The sequence below is a fragment of the Parus major genome, chromosome 4A (genome assembly GCF_001522545.3).
Source record: "Parus major isolate Abel chromosome 4A, Parus_major1.1, whole genome shotgun sequence".
In the NCBI taxonomy this organism is placed as follows: Eukaryota; Metazoa; Chordata; class Aves; order Passeriformes; family Paridae; genus Parus; species Parus major.
The window spans coordinates 5,247,079-5,264,600 of record NC_031772.1 but is presented as its reverse complement, the minus strand read 5'-3'; the positions used below and the strand labels follow the sequence as shown (position 1 = coordinate 5,264,600).

The following is a 17,522-nucleotide window of genomic DNA, read 5'->3' as shown; positions in this document are numbered from 1 at the left end:
GTGGTGGCTCTTCCCACCAGTCTGGCTCTCCACCCTTCCCATTTCTTTTTGGTGAAACTCATTTTCCTCCAGGAAAACACCAGGACTCGCTGATGTTGTGTTCCAGCCATCCACAGCCTCATCCCAGGGAAGCTGTGAGGGATGAAATGTGGATATGGGACCTCCTGCAGGCACTGACAGCTTGGCTTGAGAGGGACCCTGAGGATCACCCAATTCCAGCCCCTCTGCCATGGGCAGCGTCACCTTCCAGCCCACTATCCCTGCCTAAACACCAGGCTCCAGCATTCTGGAATAGCAGTCACCAGGATTCAGAGAAAAACCAATAAACCAACTCTCCTCCTCCTGATTTTCACTGAGATTCCGCTCTGCAGGGTGGGAAGAAGGAGGGAAGTGTTTCGGTGTCCCTTTGGGCCGGGTCAGGCAGGAGCGATGTCACAGCTTGGGAATCAGCTCTGCCCAGCTGGAGTGGGCGGGCTGGGCTGGAAAACACCTGCTCCCTTTTCCAGGGATAAGATTTCAGAGTAGCTGGATCCTCCTGTCAAAACAACAGCGCCCATTCCCACCGGGATCTGTCCCAGCAGAACTGGGGATCTGTCCCAGCAGAACTGGGGATCTGTCCCAGCAGAACTGGGGATCTGTCCCAGCAGAACTGGGGATCTGTCCCAGCAGAACTGGGGATCTGTCCCTTTCAGCCAGGGAAAAGGAGCCAGCAAACCCACAGAAAACACAGACATGGTGAGTTCCTGACCTCACTCTGGAGAGGAGAATAAGCAGGAATTTCTTCCCTGGATGCAATTTCTGCAGGGAGACACCGTGGACTTGACCTGGTTGTGTTTGGAATTCTGGGAAAGATGAGGAATGAGTGGGGACTCTGCAAAATTAATCCCTTCTCCATCAACAAGTGAAATTAAAGGCTCTGAAACTACTTAGACAACCTTGGAAGAGCCAGATTAAATTCCTGTAGGACATGGAAAGCAAAGGAGCTGGAAACTGGGAGAGGACATCCATATAGATGACTCTCCTGACTTATTGGGGATAAAATAAAAGCAAAGGTTGAGGACAAAATGTGAGGTTTGGAGGGGTATTCAAGTCCAGGCCTCAGTGCCACCAGAGGTTTGGATTTGCCTGACCCAGCAAAGAGCACAAATTTTTATTTTACCTTTTCCCCAATTTCAGCAGCTCATGATCCTGCCTTTGCATAAGTGCATTAAATACAGAAACATTTGGAAAATAAATATCCTGGCATCTATTGGCAAAAAGTTCTCTTGGATAGCAAAGTAATGGAACGTTAAGTGCTGATAAATAAACAAACTGAGATTTTTAAATGAGGCCTTTTTAAAATTGCAAGGGGAGGGCTTCAAATGAGCACTTGCCTTCTGTTTTTCTTCTCTGCCATCTCTCTACAGCACTTAAAATGATTTAAAAATTCTTCTAAATGCTTATTAAAAAAACCCCAAAACTGAAAAGATGATGCTTTGCACTTCCATCTGATTCCAAGGGGATTTTTGGTTGCTGTGTTATAAAACTTTTCAAGAAAGGTTTTGAATGGAAGCCCTGACAGACCATGGAACATTAGGAATTCCGCAGCGTTAATGAGCTCCTGAAGGGCTGGAGAATCACGGAATTGTGGATTGGTTTGGGCTGAAGGGAATTAAAACTCACCCAGTTTCACCCCCTGCCATGTGTAGGGACATCTTCCACTATCCCAGGTTGCTCCAAGCCCTGTCCAGCCTGGTTCTGCTCAGGAATTTTCCTTTATAATCTTTTCTTTCCTTTATAATCTTTTCCAGCACCAGCCATGGTTTCTGTAAAGTGATGATTTTTTCTCTTTTCCCCCAGAAAAGTGCCACTATTTTGATCTTTTCCTTTAGTTTTCCTGGAAAAAACCCTCAATGAAACACCTCTGTTCAAATTCAATTAAACCTGTTGGTTTAATCACCCCAATAATGACCCTTTGTGGTCACCCAGACACTGAACATCATTCCACAGGAGCTGTGGTCCCAAAGCTGATTCTTTGGAAGTGTGAGACCTTTAGAAGCTGAGAATGGGACAGGATATCACAAATGCATTGCAGACAGGCAAAAAATTCCAAATACAACAGTTTGAGGCACAAAGATCTTTTGGGCTCACGGGGGTTCTGCCTTCCCCAGGGTTCCTAAATCACCCAGATGACACCAAGCCACCCCTGGATGCTCCATTTGTGCCACAGCAGCCTGCTCATGGATTCTATGGATCCAAAACCATGCAATATTTAAGGTCCAAATGACAAATGAGTTCTTCTGGTGCAGGAAAGAAGAGGAAGGAAAGGAGCAATAAAGGAACAAAGTTAATGCCTTGATCATTTATATTCCAGTGGCCTTCAAATGCCAGCTGGATTTGGGTTCTGCTCTTTGGCTCCTTGGAGGGTTCCTAAGTGCCCTGAAGTAGGAAAATTGGCACAAGAAAGAAATTGACTGAAAATACTCAGCAGGTTTGACAGCAGAAGAATTAAGTGTTAATCACCGGGAAATGCAATATGCTCATTTTCCGGGCAAAATTATCCCATAAATTCAGGTGTTCCTGCCTGGCTGAAATCAATGGGAATTTCTCATCCCAGTCCCAAAGCCACTCCAGCACTGACACAACCAGAGACAGCCCAGAAATGTCATTTCCATGGGGTTTCTGTGCACGGGCAGCCAATTCTGCACAGAGGGGGTAAAACTTCTGCTCCAAAACATTGTGCCTTCTCAGCAGCCACCCTTTCCAATAAGATAACAGCCCCGTTTCTCTTGTTTTCCAAAATAACTCCAGATTATTGATGTCCTGCCAATGTTTTAACAAGGAGAGTTCACTAAATCCCACCCTGTCCCAAGTCTAGGATGAACACCATGGGATCAGGGTGGGGACACCAAATGGGTTGTGCAGAGATGAAGAGCCCAGGAGTCTGTTCCTTGTTTTTCCATTTTAAAGCAAACACTTTTCTGTAACTGGAACCAAGAAGAGAAGGAGCCTCCTCCTTTCTTCGTGTTTGGCAAATAAACCTCTCTTAAGGGCACTGTGTTGGAAATGTTTGTACTTTATTTATTTAAAAAAAAAACCAAAACAGAGTGGGTTGATAGCACAACATTTGGCCTATTTATGAGGAGAAGGATAAAGGCATCCACGTATTCCTTTGAGTGCCTTGGAGGGCAGCAGGAATATATTGCTCTGGGGATGTTTTCTTTCTCATCAATATCAAAAAATTTATGTTCAATAGGGAAAAAGTTGGAATTTTAGGGTTTTTTTCTGTGTGATCTCTACAGGTCAGAGAACAGCATTGTGGCTCAGCCTACAGATTGCACTTTCCCAGCTTCTAGTTTTGGCTGTAGCAGAAAAAATGCTCCTCATAAAAGAAAAATATCCTAAACCAAGTGGTGACTGAATAACCTGCTCACTACAGCTTTGGATTTAATGGCAACCACGGATGGATACAAAGCTGGAATCACTGGGGTGGTTTGGAAGGATGAACTCCACAAAGGGCATAAATCCCATTCCCAATCTCCTGTAACATTTTAAGGAGTTTTCTCCCAGCCCTTGAAGTTCCCAACAGCCGAAGATCTTTTGTCAAGAGAGTTTAATTAAACCAGTAACTCCGGAGAGAAAGCAAACATCCCAGCCAGGCACAGCTGCCTGGGTCCCTTCCAGCAGCAGCAAAGTTGGCACAATCACCACATTCTGCCTAAATTCTGTAACAGGCACAGAAGTTTTGGGTTAAGATTTATTCCCTGTTTAATCCTTAAGGGGCCATCAGCCTCCTCTCTAATGGTTTTGCCCAGCCCAGGCAGTTTTGAAGCTCAGACTCAAGATGTTAATCTGAGAAAACGTTTCAGTGAGCTCATCCTAATCTGTGTCAGAACACCCAGCTCCCGACATCCTTCTTTCCCTAAAAAAAAGCTTTCGAATGCCGCCGTGTCGATCAATGGGTTCCCACTGAGAGCTCTCACCCTCGCATGAGAATGGGTGTGAAAAGCAGCCGCATCTCGCCAGGGATCAGCATTTCCATGCAGCCGCCTGAAAATGCCCACGAGCCACGAAACTGGGTTTTTGTATGAGTTCACTGGTGATACTGGCGGCTTTTCCATCCTGAGCCTCCCGCCAGCCCCACGCTCAGTGACAGCGATCCCTTTGGCCCCACGTTTTTCTGCCTCTATTTTTACCAAACAAATAAAAATGGACCTTTGCCCATCGGGAGCAGGAAACATCTGCCCCGCCACCGCTCTCGCTCCGAATCCTCGCTCCTGTTTTTTGTGTTTCGTTGAAGCGAGAGCTCGCAGAGGCTGAGCCTGAGCAGCCCGGAGCTGCTGGGCTGATACATGAGATATTCAGGAAGTTATTTGCATGGAGGGGATAAAAGCCCGTGGCAGCAGCCGGCTGCGCTGCAGAGGCGACTCAGCCGCGGTGGCCACCGGCCCAAGGAATTACATCCATCCCAGCTTCACAATGAGTTGTTTACTGGCCTTGCCTGCCTGTGGGAAGAGCCAAGGAGAGCGGAGGAAGAGGAGAGACAAACACAATGCGAGCGAGACGCGTTAGGGGGGAGGCTGGGCTTGAGCAGCAGCCCCGGCATTTCAGCCCTATGGAAGCAGAGAGGGCTGAAAAGGGAATAAAATGAACCATCCGCCGCCTTGCTGCTGCTGCCAGAAGAGCCTCGTCCCCACCTGAAGGGCTGATATCGAAGGTAAGAGGGGAAGAGAAACAGTTTTTAGGCAGAGGGCAGATTCACAGCGCGGCTGTCGGGGGCAGCTCCCCGGCAGACACAGCCACGCTTCTCGCCGAGTATTTGTAATTATGGCCCTGGAAAAGGAAAGCTGAGCGGTTTTCCAGCAGCAATCCAGAGCTTTCAGGGCAAGAGCTCAGACTGTTCCAGTCAGCTCCTCTGAGAAGATTTAAAACAAAACAACAACCCCCAGCCTAACAAACAGCGCCTTTCTAAATCTGCCTAGGGAGATATTTGATATTTTATTTTCGCCGCCAACTTTGCAGCTTCCTAATCTTTCCCTGCGCTTTCCCGATTCTCAGCTCCCCTCTCTGCTCCTCACTTTTTTTTTTTTTTTTTTTTTTTTAATTGGAAGGCGAAACAATCACTGCCGCGGGAAGGAAAATCCGAGTTTTGAGGAGCTTTTCCCTGCTCGTTCCCATCGGGCACGCTCTCCCAGGCTGGGTCCCCCGGCTAATTGCTCAGGAAATCCGCGCTGCTCATTGTCGGGCTGTCCTTAAGCTGCTAATTCCGAACTGGGAGAGGCTCTGGAAGGGAATCCATGGATAGAGCCCCGCGAGAGGGACCCAGCGGAGACCCGGGGCGGGGCGGGCTCCGGCGCTAATAACACATCCCTGCCCAATGGAAAGCGTTTCCTATGGAGACCCCCAGGAGTTCCCCCTGCCCACAGCCCCTGCCCAGACATTGGGCCCATTCTTGCGTCCCGTTTTCCCAAGACACGATGGCAGCAGCGCTCGGCAGCCCCGATCCCGCTCGGAACAAAGGCCGGGCAGCTGCCACCCAGCGCGGAGTTTGAGGATGAGCGGCTGAACTTGGACAAAGTGGGATTTTCCGTGTGGGAATAAGGCGGCTCGTGTCCCAGGGACACAAAGGATCGCTGCGGGCTGTCAGGGAGGGATCCCGTGGAAGCACCGAGCCGTGGGAATGGTGGAGGTCCCGGTAAGTCCCCCCCGCTTCCCGAGGCAGGAAAAGCTGGCGGATTCCGTGGCAGCTCCGGGTGGGGGCTCTGGAAGGCTCGGATGGATGTGGGGGATGAATCCAGCCGGGTCTCGCTGGAGATCAGCGGTGTTTTCCCTGCTCTGGCAACTCCCCTTCCTCCCGCTCCAGCCCCGCCGTGGCTGGGGCTGCTTAAAGGGAGAAAGATGAGCTCCAAGTTTTGGGAAAGTAATTCCCGTGTGAGCTACTCCTCCAGATTGCATGGAAATGGTTCTAATCCCACCCTAATTCTCCGTTCTCATCGAGATTCTCGCCGTGGCACTGCAGGTGACAAGTTTAGGAGTTTTCCGTCCTGTTGTTTGTTGTGTGTTTGTGAAAAAGATCCCTTGGTTACAGCTTTCTTTTGTACTTGAAGTCAGTGTCACAAGGACGCTTTAGGCTTAAAATGGGTTGGATAGAAATGTGGCATTCACTTTCGTTTAATGGGGGTCTGGTTCTCACAAACCATACCAAAAAAATTAGGAATCAAGTTGTAAATATTATACTGAAAACCTTAAAATTTTGATTTATCACTTTGGCTTCCATTCATGGCTAAAATCTACTCCTTTCAAACTGCAATATTCAATGAGAAAAATTCAGACAGCTCTGAAAAAATCAGGTGTCTGAAGTAAAATGAACCATGAACAACATAATTTAAAGATTTGTCTGTTTGGAAGAGAGAGGATTTTACACAATAAAAGCACATGGCAGAAAAATTTGCAGGAAAAGTTTGGAGGTTTTAATGACATTCCCAAATCATTGTTTGAGAGGAGACAATTGTGTGTGGTTTTTGTATTGCTGCCCTATAGGGACAGAACAGTCAAATCCAGAGGATGGGAAGTGCAAAGTTCACAGCTCGGTGATAAGGACATTCCCCCTTGTAGTACTTTTCCATCTTCTTGCCCTTAGGAGCATTCCCTAAAAACAAAACAGGCAGGAAACCTCGGTTCTTTGGGGAGTTCAAAGCCTCTGCATTTTAAAATAAAGTCCTGAAACATATAGGAGGGAGGAAGGAGATGGGAAAGGAGGCTGAATAAACATTTCACTGGAATCCTTTGAGGCTAAAAATGAGAATCCTCCTCAACTGATGAGAATTGATGTCTTCCAAACTCCGGGCTCAGGAGCTCAGCTCCACACGGACAAACACAACAAAGTGTGAATCCCAGTTCCCCACTCACCTTCATTTAGGGCATTGGAAAGAGGCACAGAACTGCAGAGCTGCACCTGGAGATGCTGAGGAGCAGGGATGGAAAGGTCCCCTGGGCAGGGAGAGGATGCTCTCCCAGCTGGAAGATGGATCAGTCCTCCAGCGGTGGCCCTTGGCTGGAGCACAAGAGCAGGAATTAAAGCAGTTTTATCCAGTCCTGGGGACAGGGTGCACTGCTGGAGGGGATGTGGCAAAGCAATTTGGGATCCTGTCACTGCGGCACTTGGAGCCATCTGAGGGGATGCCATGTCCATGATCCATCCGTGCCAGCTGCCCCTCGCCCTGCTTGGAGCATATTTGGGATTTGGGGCTCCATTTCCCAATCTCTGAGCGTTACTGGTCAGGGCTGTGGGGTTCAAACGGAGTTCCCAGTGCTCCAGGACCCCAAAGGAGCCAGCAGGGAGCCGTCCCCACGGGCTGGGCTGGGTGGGGATGGCTCCTGGAGCACCCAGCCACCTTCAGCGGGTCTTTCCAGGTCAAGCGTGCGTGCAGAGCCTCACTCTGCTCCTCCACACGTTGCTCCTCCTCCCTAAATAAGGATCCGATTTAGTCCCGGGGAAGGGGAGCCACCGCTTTCCACAGAAGGGAAATTCTCTCCCTGAAAAGAGGAGCTCTTTATTCCCAGAGCAGACAGTGGCTCTGCAAGGCTTCCTCCTGCACCAGCTCCCACTTCAGCCCCGTGAAAGGGGTAAAGATCCACCCTGCTCCGGAGCCAGACCAGCCTGAGCTGACCCTGGCTGCAGGAAAATTTGCTGGATTATTTGTAAGGGGTTTGGTTGGTAGAAAAAGGATGATGTCTTTATCCTGGCAAGTGAAATGAAGGGACATTCATCAGTCCCTGAGACAAAGGTGTGTTCTGGCAGCAGAGCAGATCCTTTCTCTGCTCAAAACATGAGCTCATCAGGCTGTGAGACCCTGTGATGCTCTAAACACACAGCCACAACAGACCTCTTCTTTTCCTCTGATAGAATTCCTATTTTCCTTTCTTGAACCTGCAGACAACTCACCTTCCTCCTCCCCAGCATGTGTTTTACAGATGGATATAACCATATTTAGTAGGAAAAGCAGCATCCAGCCCTTGCACGATGCCAAAATGTCATTGCCTTGCCCTCATCTTCATCATTAGAAATCCAGTTTCTAAGAAGCTTCACTGCAGAAGCATTGCTGGCTGGCTGAGATTGGATATTTCTGCATTGTGGAGCAATTTCTTAGTTATTTTAACTTTACAGTTATTTTAACTTAGTTATTTTAACTTTACAGGAAAAGCCAGGTTGAACAAAGCTTAGGGGTGGAAGGTGTCTCTGCCCATGGCAGGGATTGAACAGGATGAGCTTTAAGTTCCCTTCCAACCCAAACCATACTGGGATTCTACAGTCCTCAGAATTTCCCCTTTTCCCCTCAGAATAAAGCCATGTAAGAGAATAATATTAGATCAAGCCCCTGCAGTAAATAAATGGAAGGCACAGATCGCTCAAGGACCCGAAGGAATCCAGACAGCCCCTGCAGCCAGGCCACCTTGCCCAGGTGAAACTGGTGTTTGTGCTCCTGTGCTGGTGCAAGGGAAGGGAAAAAACACTGTAATTTCTGGATAATCCGAGGAGAAAGTTCAGCTCCCCCGTTTCAGCAAAGGGAATTCAGAGGATCCAGCCCAGCAGGGTGAGGATGGGGTGACAGGAGGGCTCCACGTGGCTCAGAGGAGCTGAGGAAAGGCAACAAGGAGCCAAAAAGCCATGGAATGGCTAAGGAACCACTGGAAATTGTGTCAGGGAAAGCGAAGAAAGGCAGCTTGTTGGGCAGGCTGCTGACTGGGAACCTTTTGGAGCTGTGAGCAAATAAACCCAAGCCTGTTGTTGGAGTCCCCAGTGGCTCAGGGAAACAGGAGTCTCTTATTTTTTATGTTGTTTTTTTTCTTAGCCACACTTTGTAATGAACCAGAGCTACATCAAGGACGCAGCAACCTCTTCCACAAACATTATTCCTGGGTGAAATCAACTTTGCTTTTCAGCACTTCATCAGCTTTTCTTTGCATCTAAATCTTCTCTATTGAATCCAGCACTGCCATTACCCAGCAATTCCCCCTCGGTGCGAGACCAGGGGCTCCAAACAAGCAGCATTCCCGCACCCAAGGCCCAGCAAAAAGCTGCTCTTACAAGTGTTAAATAATGCAAACTTCGCCCAGGAGTTTGGGGTGAATTCCATGGTTTCCTGGCTGCGGCCCAGCCCCTCTGGAGGCTGCTGGGGATGGGGAAAAGCAGAGCACGCCAAGGGTTAAAGGGTGATGTAAATGGAGAGAGACATTCTCAGTGCAAACAAAAGGAGAGTCATGCCCTGAGGATCAGTGGCTGAATATGGGGTAAGGCAGTTCGCGATTCTCTTCTGAAGGAAACATTTTAATTAGCTCAATCCAAAACAGATACAGCCCAGAGAAGGCACCACGAGCAGGAAATGCTTTGTAAGTCTCCGAGGACAGTGAGGAGACAACGGCGGTGCTGAGCAATTAAAAACACAGAAAAAAAAAGGGGGGAAAAAAGGAGAGCGCCTTTAGGATTCGGGCTGAGCGGCTCAGGTTTCCTTCCCTGCTCCATCCTGGAGAAGAATTCATTTGGGGTCCTTCGTGCACGACAGAAAGGAGCTGCTGAACTTGGAGGGGTCCGCAAGAGCCAAAGGCAGCTCAGGGCAGGGGACAGGAGCTCCCACCTCACCCAGAGCATCCCTGCTCCTGGCCGGGGAGAGGCGATGTCTCCTCAAGCGTCCCCATCTTTGGGGTTTTTCTCTCTCACAGAGGATTTGAAAGCGGCTTCCACACCCGACTGAAGGGAGGAACTCCCGGGCCCACCTTCCCGCAGGTACAGAGGCGATGTCGCACCCGCAGCAAGGGCCGGGGAGTGTCAGCTCCGGTGACACTGAGCACAATAAGTGTCAAAGCCATGAATAAGAGCCTTCCTGCCCTGTTTTTTAGGCTAATCACCCGCAAACGTCCCCTTTCCCCGGCATACCGGCCGGGCATTCACTCCGATAAACTGGGAAAGAATGGCCCTTTGAAGCTCCACAAACCTCCACGGACTTCAAAGTCCCACTTCTGTCTGCTCCTTTCCTACTGTTCTCCAATACATCACTTAGGATTAGGAAATGAAAGAGATTAAAGCGTTTCTCCTTCCCAGCGCTTCGGATCGTCAATGGAGCTTTGTTTACAGGCAGCTGCTCCGCTTCCCACCCTCTAATCCCAGCCTTTCCTTGCTCCTACAGCACCGGCGAGGAAAACAAGGTTATTGGGAATGTGCGAGGAGCTCCGGGGAGGATGGAGCACTCACAGACACTCAGCCAACCCCAAAACTGCTATCCCAAGCCATTTCCCATCCCTACACCTTCCTCTGGAGAAGGCAGATCCAGCATCACCTACTCCAGCTGCTCCAGCTTTCCATAAACCCACACTGCTGGCACTGGGAAAACAGAGGCAGCACCAGCTCCTGTCCTGGCAGCCTCCAACAGGGAAAAATCAAACACCACATTGTCCCAAACTGGAGGTTTGTCCTTAAAGCTGTTGCCAGTTCACACTCTCAGAGTTGCCTGTGACCAAAACCAACTTTTACAGAAAAAAGAAAGTAGAAGTAAGAGGAAATTCCATTGCAGGAATGGAGATATTTAGTGTTTCAGGTAGAAAAAGTGGACTTTTTTTTTTTTTTTTAATATATAATGGTTTGGATTTTATCTATTCAAACAATTGCAGTTTAATCTTATTTTATCTATAGTCACCAGTCTGGAAGAACCCAAGTCCTACAGATTTACACAGAATTATCATCTCTGCAAAAATCTGCCAAAACCCCAAACATCTCCCCACACAAACCCCTTATCTGAGCCTTCTGCCGAATTAAAGGGGAACAAAGGAAGGAAATAAACCCCAAGAAGTTGCAGAGGTGAGTTAAAGCTGTAACCCTGGGCTCCGTGGTGGAGTAAGTTACACATCCCACAGGTGTTGTAGCAATGGGGTGAGGAGCAGGGAGCTGCAAACCCTGGAGTGAATGGAATTTTTGTCAGGAGAAGGCAGAAATAAAGCTCTTGCTGTGCCCTAGGAAAATCCCCATTTATTTCCAAGGTCGAGAGCTGAGACCATATCAAAACACAAGGCCTGGTGCCACAACCCAGAGAAACCTCCCCAAAGCCCAGCGTCCCACAGGTTTTGGCTTCTCTACCTATAAACCTTTGTTTCTCAAGATTTAAGAGACAACCTAAGTACACACCACGATAATCCAGCAAAGATCCTTCAGCTTTGGGAGGTTTTCCCTCCAGGGCTGTTCCAGACCTCCCAAACCCAGAGTTCAGTGTTCAAATGAACACACAGGGTTGTCCTTCACATCCAGACTGATAAAGTTCCACTCACCTGACATCTCACACGACTAAAAGAAAATGTGATGATGCCAAAAATGCCAGCCCCAAACTCCACGCTGGTTTTTCTGACCTCAGTTTGCTGCACATGTGGAGATCGGTGTGGGGCAGGAAGAATGGGATAATGGAATGACAGGGGCTGGTTTTAAGTTTGTTTTTTTCCCTGCAGTAATTCCTGTTCTAACAAACAGTTGCTCTGGATGGAGCTGCAGTCTGGCAGTTTGGAGGTGTCTTGGGGCACTGGGAGGAGGAAATACAGGAATTGTAAACAGGATACTCAGGCACCATAGGAAGTAACACCAAGTTTTCCTTTCTTTTCAGTCCATGGAGGATGGGATTTTTCTACTATAAAAGAGCAAAGCCTGGAGCAGCTCTGCTGAATCTCACTCTGAATTATTGAAATGGGATTTTGTGAGGGATGGCTGCTGGAGATCTGCTGGTAGCATCCCTGCAAGGAGAGAGAATATTCTGAATTTTCTCACACTAAACAGGTTTATTCCATTACATTCCTCCCCTCTTGGACTGACCCCCCATTTAAATACAGGATTTAAAGCTTTGCCCTGCCTGAAATATAGAGAAAACTACTTTCTCATCCTCTATTTACTTACCTTTTAAAAATATATTGTTTTACTTTTTCCCAGCAAGGTGAGAGCAGTGGTGACTGTGGTGTCCGTGAAGAGCATCCCACTGCTTTCATCCATAGCGGAAAAGAAGGAAAGGGAATTTTTACACTCGGAAAATTCAATCTGTGGACTCATCCTACAGAATTTAAAGCACATGGCTGGGTTTCAAAGCCACTTGTCAGCTTGTTTAAACACCTCAGGGTTCCATAGGTAAACAAGCCAGGCTGTATTTTAAAGCCCATAAGTTAACTAGACAATTGCTGGCAGGCAATTCCCAGAGATTAGACGCTGGATAAAACAGGATTTGACCTTGGGCTGTCTGGAGCAGAGCAGGGAGAAGAGTCAGGTGATGGAGCATCTTTTTTATTATGAGAGGAGTATCTGGGTCAGGCTGCTGGCAACAAGCACTTGCTCAGGAGCAAAGGTGAGAGTTCCAAAGGCACCTTTCAAACCTGAGTCTTGAGGAGCTGCCAAAATCCAGGCCAGGTTGGGAAGTGAGGTTTCCACTGGGCTCCCAGGCTGGGTGAGGTTTCAGAGGACACCCAATCCCTCTGAGACCTCCCCAGCAGGACCCAGAGAGCAGCCTGGAACAGGAGAGCGTGGCACACCTGGGGCTCACACACCCAGGGAATCACATTCCAGCATCAACACAAACTCCTGATGGGGATAACAGGGAGTGTCTGCACTGGGACAGAGCTCCAAGCCAAGGATTTAATGCTTTAGGCTGAGAGTTAAGCCAAGGCTCAGCTATTCCTGTTGGAGCTCATGTGAGCATTCCAGTCCAATCCAGGCAAGACCTTTCCTTTTTTTCCTTCCACTACAGATCCAAAGAGAGTTCCAATCCCACATTTGAGATTTTACTCCTGTCCTTCTCATAAATTTAAATATTTGATATAGTTTTTTTCAGCTTGTTTTCCAATAAAGCTCATTTAACCACGATTTTAGTGGGAAAAACCTCCACAGGAGAGATCTCCAAGATCCAATTCATCTTTTTGGATGGCCAAAGGATGACATCATCTGGGAAAGGAGATTTGGGCATCCTCCTTTCCTGCTACTTTGCCAGGTGCAAAGTTGAGGTGCTGCCTGCTCCCAGGGTCACAGCAGCAGTTTTTGGGAAGCCTGTGGTTCCCCAGGAATTCCCAGGTGAGGAATTTTCCCATTTTACCTGGGCAAAGCCGTGGCTATTCCAGCTTTCCCAACCCTTGCCATTTTACCAGCAATGCTGACAGCTTGCATGCGAGAACTCCCAGGAGGAAAACATACAGAAAACATCTGATTTTGATCATTTGCATCCCAAATTGTCTCGAACCCATGCTTTGTTTTCCATTTTATTTGTTTATATGTTGCCATTGCAACCTTTAACACCACTCAGTGACAGGTTTGGAGCTGAAACTCCTCTGTCAGGGGATCACTCTGGAAAGGATCCCACTCTTCACAAGGGTTTCGCCTCCAAATTACTCCCAGTTGTAGCTCCTAAATTTCTTAGATGACAAGAAGATTCCAAACTAGTTCATATTTGGTTGGCTGGAATTTGTAAGGAAAAGGTCTTTCCCTTCATGACCCAACTTTGCTCCACATTTCTGAGAAGTGCTGAGCTCATGATCCAACTCACAAACCCTCCTTGCTCCAACGAGACTTTCCAAGGGATTATTCTCACAGGCATTAAAAATATTTAAAATATTTAAAATAGCCAGGAGGGATGATCTGGGGAGTTGAGGAAGCACCTATGTCCAAGTAAAAACACGCTCACTTCAACTCCACATGTCTCCAAAGCTTGTTGAGTTGGGACAAAGTCCTACAAGAGTGTAGTCCATGAGATTTCCCAAATTTCACATTCCAAACCCCGACAAAGAGTAGGAATGAAAAGCAGCTGTTGGTCCAGCTTGGAGGAATCTTTCTCAGGAAAGTCTTACACTTGCAAAAAATATTCCTTTTGGAAGTAATACCATATTTGCAGACATTTTTAAGCAGGGAGAAAAAAGCAAACATGGTTTTGGGAAGTGTTTTTGATAAATATTTCTGAGGTACAACAGTTTTCCACTTTGGAAAACATGTGTAAGGATGCTCCTATTTTCAGTTAGAAAAAAAGGCAAAGCAGCTCCTCATTATCATGGATTTTGAAAGGTTTTTTTGCGTCAAAAAAAGTTGAAAATCCATAGAACTTGCCTTTGTACACAGTTTTAAGCAAACACTATAATTTTCAGCTATTCTTCTGTTACAGGTTTAGGGGAAAATTTCAGATTTTTTTCTGTTACATTTCTTTCCAAACATACCGAGCCAATTCCATCCCAGATTTTAAAGAAAAACCTTTCCAAGGGGGAAGTTGGAATTATCATGGAATGGTTTGGGTTGGAAGGGAACTTAAAACCCCTCTTGTTCCAACCCCTGCCATGGGACAGGGACATCTTCCACAGACTGGGTTGCTCAGAACCATCACTCTCCTTCAAACACGAGGATGAGGGAGTGATAGAAGGAAAGGCCAAATTCACTAAATTCCATCTTCAACTGTGAAAAACCCCAATAACAGTGGAATTTTTAAAGTCTCGCTTGAAAACTAATTCCTGCTCTTGTTTGCACGTCCATTAATTTGGGAATTTCTCTTGCACAGCCGCTTTGGGGGACTGGCTCAAGACTGATGGCATTTCTCTCTGTCTCTCTCTCCTTCAGGATGAAAAGATCCATGAGGGAGATGCGGTAGGAAGGAGTCCAGCCACCTCCCTGGAATGTGTTCCTTTGGGAAGGGACGAGCTCCCTGCCTTATTTTATGGATGTCTCTGAAGTAGACTTTGAAGGCCTTTGGAAGCCCATCCCAGACTTGGCATGGGAAACCACAGCAACAACCATACCTGCCTGACAGATGATTCCTTCAAGTACAACCTGTACGGGGCCGTGTACAGCGTGGTCTTCATCCTCGGCTTGATCACAAACTGCGCCTCCCTCTTCGTTTTCCTCTTCCGGATGAAGATGCGGAGCGAGACGGCCATTTTCATGACCAACCTGGCGGTTTCAGACTTGCTTTTTGTCTTCACTTTGCCCTTCAAGATTTTTTACAATTTCAACAGGCACTGGCCCTTCGGGGACTCCCTGTGCAAGATCTCGGGCACGGCGTTCCTCACCAACATTTACGGGAGCATGTTGTTCCTCACCTGCATCAGCGTGGATCGCTTCCTGGCCATCGTGTATCCCTTCCGCTCCCGCACCATCCGCACCAGGAGGAATTCCGCCATCGTCTGCGCCGGCGTTTGGATCCTGGTCCTCAGCGGCGGAATTTCGGCCTCGCTCTTCTCCACGACCAACGTGTCCAACACCAGCACCACCTGTTTCGAAGGGTTCTCCAAAAGGATCTGGAAAACCTACCTGTCCAAGATCACCATATTTATTGAGGTGGTGGGATTCATCATCCCTCTGCTGCTCAACCTCACGTGCTCCTCACTGGTCCTCCGGACTTTACGGAAGCCGGCCACCCTGTCCCAGATTGGGACCAACAAGGAGAAAGTGCTGAAGATGATCATCGTGCACGTGGCCATTTTCGTCGTGTGCTTTGTCCCCTACAACTCCATCCTGTTCCTGTACGCGCTCGTGCGCTCCCAGGCCATCGCCAACTGCTCCCTGGAGAGGTTTGCCAGGACCATGTATCCCATCACGTTGTGCATCGCCACCCTCAACTGCTGCTTCGACCCCTTCATCTACTACTTCACCTCCGAGTCCTTCCAGAAGTCCTTCAACATCAAAACCCAGATCAAGATGGATTCTCTTTTCAAGACAGAGATGCCGCTCACAAAGACGGCGCTGCCAGCACCGCAGGATGAGATCAGTGACCAGGCCATCACCAACGGAGGAGATCCCACATCTGAATCCCATTTCTAGGGAGATGTTTACACAGGGAGTTATCCCCCATTAACTCCTGATTAGCACCACGTGGCAAAGAGCAGTTCCAGAAAACGGGGGTTCACACGTGGCGTTAAGGAAGAAAAGCTGCTGGGGGACGACAGATCCTCGCACTGGGATGGTCCCGTCACATTCCGCAGGTGAACACGAAGGATGAAAACCCCAATGGATCTCCCTTGGGAGATTATGGATAGGCTACAACACATGCATCAACTCAGGAGGGAACAGAACAGCTTCTTTAGCCAGGAGATGCCAACATTTGGCATTTCTCCCCCTCAGCAGTTGACATGGGACCAGTTGGGAAATAGAAAATTTCATTTCCTTAGAGATTCCTGCCAATGTTTCCGCCTTCTGGAGGTGCATCCTCATCCTCATATGTTAACTCAGTAACTTCCCACAATATGTATGTTTGCTTACAAAGGCATAATAAAAGCTTGTGGCTTTTCCTTACTCCACTGCCAGAGTGTAGAGCCTGGTTATCCTACAGACTGGAATTTGCAGAGAGGTTTGAAGTGTAAATAATTGTTTAGCAATTAGGCAAAAGAGTTGCTTGGTGACAGAAAAAGATAAGAAGAAAAAAAAAAGAGAATTATTACTGAAGTTTTGAAATATGAAGTTTCATTTTTATCAGATTAAGCTGTCATTTAATTTATTTGATTGTTTTTTATGCCACATCTGGGGAGGAGTAAAGACCTCATTAATGATCTTTTGCACCTGGGTTTTTATATCCCAGGGGATTTTATGACTATTTCTGGGAAGGGCTGGACTGTAAAGTCAGCTGGAGAAGGGCCTGAAACCCCAGAGTTTTCCCAAGGGCAAAGCTCCCATACAGAAGCTGAAGGCCCAGGAGTGCTGATCCCACTGAAATATGGACAAGTGGTGTCAGAGCACACAATCAAGGCATGGTCTGTGATTGCTTAATGGGTTTTTAGTGCCTCAAAGTAACTCAAAAAACAATTTGCTGCACTCTTTGCTTAGCTGGTTACAGCAATATTGTCTTGTTTTCCAATTAATTTATTACCTTTCCTTTTAAAGATTACAGAAATATATGGAAAATTAATTATTTGTATGTGTTGCATTTTACCACCTGGTTCCTTTCTCCAGTTCTTGGCTTGTGTTTGAAGCTCTACAGCCCTTCCCAGGCTGGTTCATTCTCAAGTGTAAGACACAGAAATGAGGAGAACAATTTAATTTAAAAAAATATAAAGTTACAACTTGTTAGCTCAGCAATCTACATTACCATGGTAAAGCTACTTCTAGGACTACATTGCCAAAAAAAGAGACAAATTATAAATTGAACAGATGTTTTCCACTTAACTCTATTTTAAGTCTCTCTGATGAAGCCTCGTGAGATACGAGAGCAACACCTCAAATGTGATCATTTAAAGCAACAGAGGTTTAAGTGTGAGAAGAATTCAGCTGTAAAATGTTAATGCTTCCAAGGGAATATTTATTTAGCACTGCATTCACTTTGAATAAAGAAGTCAGTGGCTAACCGAGGTTGAGAGACCCCAAAAATGATTCTATTTCAGCCCTAAAATGTCACTTATTGGAGAAAAGCATATGATCAACTCATTATACACAGAGAGCATGAGAGCAGCCAAAATATTCAATTTCAGCTCTGAGTTACAGCAATCTTTACTGGAAATTTGCACACAGGACTGGCCTGGGAGGATTTTCTGTAGATTAAACTCTCAGACAACGGCGCTTT

General features: G+C 47.3%; 1 protein-coding gene across 4 annotated transcripts; it reads left to right on the top strand.

Annotated features, from left to right (window-relative positions):
* The first annotated feature begins 4,232 nt into the window (after nt 1-4,232).
* LPAR4 (lysophosphatidic acid receptor 4) lies at nt 4,233-17,311 on the top strand. Of its 4 annotated transcripts, XM_015626342.3 has the most exons (3): nt 4,233-4,696; nt 5,091-5,674; nt 14,591-17,311. In XM_015626342.3, exon 3 carries the CDS (start codon nt 14,744-14,746, stop codon nt 15,788-15,790), a length of 1,047 nt encoding a protein of 348 aa, XP_015481828.1. In that variant the 5' UTR covers nt 4,233-4,696; nt 5,091-5,674; nt 14,591-14,743; the 3' UTR covers nt 15,791-17,311. The 4 variants fall into 4 exon arrangements, with proteins under 4 accessions (XP_015481828.1, XP_015481826.1, XP_033369981.1 ...); XM_015626340.3 differs by lacking the exon at nt 5,091-5,674 and having other exon boundaries at nt 4,235-4,696; XM_033514090.1 differs by lacking the exons at nt 4,233-4,696; nt 5,091-5,674 and adding an exon at nt 10,607-10,831.
* The last annotated feature ends 211 nt before the right edge of the window (nt 17,312-17,522 follow it).